At 34.6% G+C, this 8,866-nt stretch overlaps 1 protein-coding gene across 2 annotated transcripts in view; it reads left to right on the forward strand.

Annotated features, from left to right (window-relative positions):
• LOC124411697 (protein turtle homolog A-like) overlaps positions 1-1,428 on the forward strand; it is a 130,024-nt gene extending 128,596 nt beyond the window's left edge. For both annotated transcript variants that reach the window (XM_046890977.1, XM_046890976.1), the window contains exons 5-6: positions 764-932; positions 1,163-1,428. In XM_046890977.1, the coding sequence (XP_046746933.1) occupies positions 764-932; positions 1,163-1,254 (261 nt within the window). In that variant the 3' untranslated portion in view covers positions 1,255-1,428. The remainder of the gene's footprint in view (positions 1-763; positions 933-1,162) is intronic.
• Positions 1,429-8,866: the final 7,438 nt, after the last annotated feature.

Below are 8,866 nucleotides of genomic sequence, written 5' to 3' on the forward strand. Positions count from 1 at the left end.
AAACAGAAGTAGGTATAGATATAGATTGGAAACAAGAGTGGACTGATGGGGCGGCGTCGGACGGTAGTATTAGGCGAATGGTCTCTCGTCTAGATTGAGATAGAAGAAGCTCCGCCGCTGAGCGGGCATAGACAGATAAGGGTGCTGAAACCAGGGAAACCATTTCAAGGGTTGCGCTGGTCCTAACTGCCTTATTCCTTCCTGCTTAATATTCCTTGTTTTCCAAACTTCCGCGACAGCCGGTCGACTGCATGAGAAAACGGATACTGGTATAAACGTCTTCCATCGAGCCCCGAAACTCAGGTCACCGTCCGGTTTCCGTTAACGTTGTAATTAACGTCGATTTCGACAGGGTCGCTATTACAACACAGTAACCTGATTTTCCATCCGGACCATCCGACGGTCATGTCGTTTCACAAGAATCGCAGAAGTGCCTCCGTCAACGTCCATTTTCAATCGTTCGCTCAACTTGATCGTTACCACAGAAGTCAATCGACGATTAGTGGATGTAGAAGAAAAGTTCTGGACACAGATTCCTAAATCGACATATTACCGACGTCAGCAAGAGTGAGGATATCCTACGTCATCGTACATTCTAGAAAAATTCGCGTGTCTTGGCTAAGTGTCGGTAAAATGTCGGTAAGGGAATCTGCACTCAGATGACTTCTTGTATATCGGCTGAGATCGCACTGCGAATACCAAGAATCACTCTTGAGCTCTGGTTTCGGGGTGCTCGAATCATCCCCATTTCTTTTGCTTGCAGATCATCAACTACGACTCGCCAAGGGGCGGCGTTTCCGTGGTTACAGACAAAGGCGACAGCACGAGGATCTTCCTCCTGGTCCAGCAGGCCAAGCCGTCCGACTCGGGCCAATACACGTGCAACCCGAGCAATGCGCAGTCAAAATCAGTTATGGTCCACGTGCTGAACGGTGAGAAACTCGAACCTGCGGGGGTTTGCTTTATTCATCGTACACCTTGTGCAAATTGGAAAATGAATCCATTTCATGGCGGGATTATTAGCGACTGGGGTTCGAATTTCAATTACGTAAATGGAAGTAGAGAAGCTGCCTTTATATTCTTGCGACAAAATTGGAATACCATATTCTTGACCTGTATGACGTACTTATTTCGGAGAATTTAAGTGTCTCCTTTGTTTCAGGAGAGTATCCTGCGGCAATGCAGCATGGAGGACAAGCGAAACAGCCTAGACTGTATTCCCTGCTGCTCTGTTTGTGTCTGTTGCTGTATTAAGCTATCTAGCAGCTAGAGCACATTGGGAACTGAAACTTCGTCGCCACTTCGTGTCAAGACTTTCGCTATTACGCGAAGGAAATCTGTTGTCTTACGATGTTCATCTTGTGTGGAAATAATTCCCTGTATCACGAACACCTTCTAAAGTGAATAAATGATATCACCCAGAGTTAAGCTAAACGTTTGTCACGTCAAAACCTTATTCAGGCCAATGGCATAATATTTTGACGCCCGTAATTGGCTCAACGTCGTGCAGATTTCATTCTCGATTTTTTTTTTTTGTTTTTTCGACGATTATCGATTTGTAACACCGTTATTATTGAAAGTGAAAAAAATATGTCAGTGAGCCGAGAATAGTTGATCCAGAACCAATGTGACGTAGGTCATTCGTGGCCAATGACAACGATCGGTCAGTTCATTCGAAATAATAATCATTACTGCTTAGCAAATAAATCTGTCATCTTGTTTTTTTGTTTCTTTTTTCTCGTTTCTGATTGTTCCTCTTTTTTTTTGTCGCTGTTCGAGGATGATAAAAAATTAATGAAAATCGCACGGATGGTAGACGTGACAAATGACACCAAAGATTGAGTGCTATTTTCATTTGACATCACTTGAACAATCACTGTAACAAACGGTTCACGTGTGGTTTCTTGAAAATTAATCATGTAACCATTGTACAAAATAGATTTACAGCTTTTTTGGTTTATTTTCGCAACAAAATTATTCCGCCAAAATAAATATTTTTTGAGTCAAATTTCCGCGTGAAGTACGATTTGTTTTTTCACAAGATACTTCATGAAACAGTTGCAACGTCGATATTTTGGTTTAATACACACCATAAACACACCATCAAACAGGTTTGTAAAGTTGCAAAGAACCCTACAAATTTTGACGAGTTTGTTAACACTTGAACGATCTTTGCAACGTTTGAATGATCTTTTACAAAATCAACCGATTTACTTCGCTGAAATTTCATCAACTACAAGAATTTTTTTTATAAAAATCAAGAATATTGACCGCAAAATTCACCTAGAAAACCTGAGTTTTATGTCCCCTATGTTTATATTCATTTTTATTGAAGAATATAGTTCCCCGATATTCTACCTATTCTAACCAGTCCTCAAAAACATCTGGATTTAATACATATAATTTAATTCGTAAACTCGAATTTATAAAAGGTTGAACCAAATTTACGGTTATCAAATACTCAATTTTCCGCTAATCCTGCCAATAATCTGATTACTTTATTTTTAACTCATATTTTGCCGACTCTTTAGATTTTCCAATTCAACGATTGCAGTAAAAAAAATTTTTTATCATTTTTTGGGTACCGTATTCGAGACGTTTTCTTATACTTAAATATACTCAGATATTCCCTATTATTTTATGATCCCTGTTATTGATGCCACAATCTAGTTTCACGTATCAACCGATGCAGCGATTCTGTATCGGCGATTTGTGACGTTGAGTCATCGTTCTGAAGTCCGCGAACAACAAAAAACTAATCACTATCCTCCATGAAATTGTCTAATGCAATTAAAAATACGCGCTAAACTTCCTGGCCCAACATATCAGTAACTAATTCAAATCTTCAAATGACATAATTGAATGAAGGGAATGATAATGATACGGTGACCGCGTTTTGCAAAAGTAAAAATAAAAATTTCACATCAAAATCACAACTGTACATGCTCATATAAAACTGTACGATCTATTACATAGTGCATATGTTTGTTACAGATAATAATATTAATGATAATGATAATAGTGGTAATTCTAATGGTAATGTTAATAAAAGTAAGAAAAATTCTTTATATACCTATCTGAGCATGGTAAGAAAGATTATCAAAAATCAAACATACTTATTTTAATATTCTTCATCGTTGCTCCTGAAAATCAATATTTTTTGTCACGCTCGAATCATATTATTTTTTTCGGCTAACTCCAGTGTATTGTTATTAAAATAATCATGCAGCATTGTAAGAGTGTTTAAACAGATGAAAGACAGTCGTTGAAGAAGGATGCGAAAAAAATTAGCGGAAGGGAGGGGGGGGGGGTGGAAATTTACCATTTATCACACAGTTTGGCAAACTTTCGTATAATCGATATAATATATCGCATTATTGGTAAAAATTTAATGTGTACCTATACCTAGATCACATTAATTCTTCTATGTAAATATGTATTAAAAAGAGTTTAGTTATTTAGTTGCTCTCGACAATATATAATAAATGATATATAGCGATTATTACACTGTTCTACTGGCAGCGGTTTTTTTTATAAATAATAATTACACATACGCATACACATACACATACACAAACACACACACACACACACACACACATATATATATATATATATATTTTGACCAATATAACACACGGCGATATGATATATATACAAATATCTATAACATATACGTTGTATGTGATTATATGAGGAACGAAAATTATATGTTATTGGATATAGGGTATGTGACAAATACACATATATATATACGGCTATGAATGATGTACACATCCGTGTAGCTTGATATTATTTGAAATCATTCCAAATACTAGTCGTATGAATTTGTATACATTAACGAACTATATATGTGTATATATATATATATATATATAAATATATATATATATATATATATATATATATATATATATATATATATATATTAATATTTATATGGACAGCGTGTACAGGAATTACTCATACGTTCGTTCACGATTGATGTATACGCTCTTTGCAAAATGAAAAACGTCATGAGTTCTTTGATGGTGATAAAAAAAAAAAAAAGGATAAAAAATTTTATCGTTATAGAATCAAAAACAGATCATCGAACGATAAAGTTACAATTATCAGAATTCTTTGTAAAATTATACTAGAATCACAATTTGAATGCGTAAAATCGTTGCGATTTGGAATGAATTTTGCGGGAAAATGATTTCAGCGCCAGCTAGTGGTGGCGTCCTGAAGTAGCGTGATTCTTCTTCACGAAGGCTCGCGCTCATTGTATAAATGAAATATCGTCGAGGTGAACATTTTTCAAGGAGAATACACAACGATTCGGAGAGGAATGTTAATGGGTAATGCTTGTGAGCGTTGTAAGGATAAGGAAAAGTGTAACATAAAGTGGAAACCATGAAAATAATCTAAATAGTGTGTAATTATAGTCTGATGATCTGTCAAGATTATGAATTAACGTGCCGTTACAATTAGGAGGCGATAACCATCACCTGAAACAATCATGACATATGCATATAGGTGTGTATAGTATATTACGTGTGAAAAAAAGATAAGAGAAAAAAAAACAGGCATTAACAAACAAACAAAAAAAAAGAAAAAGAAAAAAACTACACGGCCCTTCTCATTACGTTATAATGAAACGTTGAAACGCTGTGCTACTCAGGTGAAAAGTTTATTCGTCAAAATTATTGGAAATAACTACGAAGTTTTTGAGTAAAAAAAATCTGTGGCTTAGAATATTTTGAATAGAGTTATTCAGAAAAATGTGTTGAAGGTGGGAAAATATTGAGAGCAAAAATTTAATCACGAGTAATTATTCGAGAGAATAATTCAACATGTTACCGACACTGCAACTCGCGGATTCTAAAATGAATGTTAAAAAAATAAAAATAAAATGCTTTTAAGCAAAGCTTTTAAGAAAAGAAATCGAAAATCAGGCTTTAGAGTGGAAGGAAAATGGCCAGCGAAACATTTTGAAAAAAAAAATGTGTAAATATATAATATTGTGGCTAACCACCATGACAGAAGAAATCTCATAAGATTTGTGCGCGGTGGCTAAAGATCTACAGTCGGGTACCCATGCGAGTGTCGAGACGAATCACGTCTCAATCTTGATTTAAAAGTTCCTCTTGGATTTATGAGATAGCTGCAAACTACGTCTGCATTACCTGAGCCACCTGGAACTCAGATATGCCACCAACGTGTCTGAGAAAAGAGAGAAAAATAAATGTTCAGTGCGAGGAATTATCCATAAAAGTGACAAAAGGTTTGGATTTAAATTTAGACACATGATTTAGGGTGCAGGGATCGGGTGCATTTTTTTTTTTAGGTTATAGTCACGTTGAAAATCTATCAAATGTTACGGAGTGTTATGGTCAAAAAAGTGAATTTCGATGCGGGAAGGTATTTCAGAACTAGGAGTTGAATTTATCTGGAAAAAAAACTTTTGATGAAAAAAGTGAAAAAAACAATTAATAACATCCGTAGATACGTGAAAATCGTCCAGATCGTACTCGAATGGTAATGCAGATTGAATTCGAACCGCCCATACATATCTACTAACGTCCGAAATTTGAAGTGCAAAAATACGGATTTAACTTACGTCCGATTGTTTGGTTAGTGTAGAATTCTTTTTCCTTGTAACGAAGACGTGCTATAATTCATACAAGTTGAAACATCTATTAACCCTAATTGGTCATACCTCAGTAGAACCGCATAACGGCCACACTGGATGAAATTTAACCCAGTTATAAAAAAAGGTATTCTGCGTCAACAATCAGTTTTAAAAATCTAAAACAAAAAATATGCTGGTAAAAACAATTTGGACAGAATTTTTTTTCCTACAGAATCGATTTCGAACACAAAAAAACCATGAGTTTGAAAAAATTTTGGGGTGGAATTCACCCAGAGTGAACAATTTGAGTTAACATGTATTATGTTCTCTATAAAAATAAATCAAAGCATGAGTCTTAATTGGAATCTTTTGGTTAAATTTTCTCCTCAAGTTGAATCGAATAATTGAGACGACAGTGCAGTTTAAGGCAATTCATTGTCAGCCTGACCAACTTCACTTGCACCTTTCAACCCTAACTTCATATCCCTTTTCATAAACTTTTTGACTAAACTATGGAATTCAAAAACGTACTGTGGAAGAAACATCGCCATAAAGATGGTCAAACACTCTGAAAGAGGCAAAAAAAAGAAACCAAATGAAGAGACACGTGATAATGACACAAAATTCTCAAAGATCTAATTTGACATAACATAAAGTATTATATGTGGAATTTAACACGATGATAAGAAATTTTCTCGGCCACATTGATGAAACTAAGAACATTGAGTCATGCAAAAATGCAACTGAAAAAATTTATAAAAGTTTGATATTAAAAAAATGAAGTACAGCCTTGTATAATATATCGTACCAACAAACAGACTGTGAAGTTGTTATTCGAAGATGATTTTTCACGACGAAAGGTGTCCAATTCAGTCTTTGGACGTTCTAACAAATAAAGTCGAAAAAAAAAAAAAAAAAACACGAATGAGTTATAAATTAGAAAATTTTATTTTCCGTTTCAAATTCCTCGCTGAAATAATTTTCAAAGTAAGCGAGTGGATAAGTAAACGCGTGTAAATAACCATCAATGAATCTCTCACGAGGCTCTTTGTTGGAATGAGTGAATGCTATACTTATATAGATATAAGCTTAGGATAAAATTTGGAAGTAAGTTGATTACGAGATAATAATAACGTTATGTATAATACATAACGTATATATAATATATATACATATATATATATATAAATATAAATATATATGAATATATTGTTATAGTTGTTGATATGTTAACGAAGGTACCTTACATCAACTATCAGACAGACGAAAATTTCGTGAATAATAATTACTAATTATACCCTGTAACCACTAAACGTTACGTACAATGAAAAGTGAAGATCAGACGGAAACACGTGATATTCCTGAGTAAAATAAATTTTACGATTTCTTTGAAAAAGAAAAGAAAAAGAAAACAACACAACAACGTAACAATAACGATCAAAATAAACAAATTTTCGTTTCGCAGACGTGCAAAAACGGCTAGGTTAATAATATCAGTGTTTCAGCTAGCCTATGATGTATATTGTAACTAATTATATGAAATAAATCATCAAGAATAAAAAATTTAAAAAGAGAAACGTACAACATACACACGGGCATATAATAAAAGTAATCGTGAGTCTAGTTATTAATTTATTCCGAGTCTTATTTTTGCACGACCGGTCACGATTCCTCAAGAAAAAATTGTAAAAAAAAAACGGAAAAATTAAAATTCAAGCAGTTCTCGAGCTGAGGTAAGTAAATCATAATTTAATAAGCTTGTATTGATAACACGTTTGCAAGAATCGTGACACTTTATTAACATTTGCAAATATTGTCGATATACCTACACTCGTGGTAACCACCTATGATTAGATATACGTGATATATATATATTTATGACGATTGCCTTTCTTCGACGTTGTACGACTTGTACAACCCTGAAGTTATTCATTCGACGATATCGTAAAATTGGGAAGGAAAAATATACGAACAACACACAACTGGAGAAAAAACATTTCCAGACGTATGAAAAAGCGGGCCTGATCATACGAATACTCCAAACCCAAAATTTGTTTTACCAAGTGCAATATTTTCATGTTTCATAAAATGAAAATTCAGATCAGAAAGGAGTTGTTATAAAAAAATTTGTATCCAGTTCTATATGGAACTCAACGCAATCAATCGACATAAATGATATTGAAATTACGATTTAACGATGATTCGACAAAAAAAATCTTTATTCCTAAGTCTTATCAGTTAGAATATTCTATGGACGTAAATGTGAGGAAAAATGCTGAAATTAATTTGAATTCTATATTCGTATTCTTGGCGAGTTTATAGGTATGGAAGGCTCTTATGCCGCTGGTGTACCTCAATTAGATACTTGAATTCCACGCAAAGCTGTTGCCGAATTTAATCTCTTCTATACTACGTACCTCGGAGCGATTTTAAATTACGTGTCTGAAGATACCAGAGAATGAGAAGAACAAAAAATTAAACCTCTGGAAAAAGATGGTTCAACCATTGACTGGTTTTAAATCGCAAATTCTTTACTTTTCCTTTAAAAATTCCTGTAACACGTTATTGAAACGATTCTTGTAAAAACGGCTCCGATAATATCGTCGAAAACGTGAAATCTTTTCACATAAAATTCTTAATTCTAAATTATTTTCATGAAAATAAATGTTATTACGATTTTGTTCGAGGGTTGATTTTTTGTCAATTTATCACATCAATAATGAGACCTTGCGAATAAGGTTGTACTTTCTAAATATATACTTCACTGGAAAATCGAGACAAGGCTGAAACATCGGATATACGTTTTACTTTTGATTTCTTCAAATCTACACTGTGACGCCCTACTGAATTTCATATAGTCAAAGCCTTCGTTCAAATTGTCATTCACCGTCATTATAAGTATGCTGTATACTACCGATGAATTCCCCAAAATACTTAAATTTTGAAAACTAATTTTCACCGAATTTCTCCAACGTCCGATTCAATCCGGTGCATGTAATTCTATCTGCAACGAGCAACAGGTCTGTAACTTGTTTCCAAACTGCGATAGGGTAGTAGTTGGGCACAGAACGTCCTAGGCCGAAATAGTTAAGGTGCGGTGACGACGACGTGACGACAGCGGAACCAGCTTGGCGCGAAGAAACGTCTCCCAATACGACTCAAAACAAAATTCATCGAAATCTCCGAGAGAGGGAAGCCTCGGCTCGCAATAGCCTTGGCTTTCAGTTGATCCCCAACAGTCGCCCGAAGCAC

The sequence above is a fragment of the Diprion similis genome, chromosome 10, assembly GCF_021155765.1.
Source record: "Diprion similis isolate iyDipSimi1 chromosome 10, iyDipSimi1.1, whole genome shotgun sequence".
In the NCBI taxonomy this organism is placed as follows: Eukaryota; Metazoa; Arthropoda; class Insecta; order Hymenoptera; family Diprionidae; genus Diprion; species Diprion similis.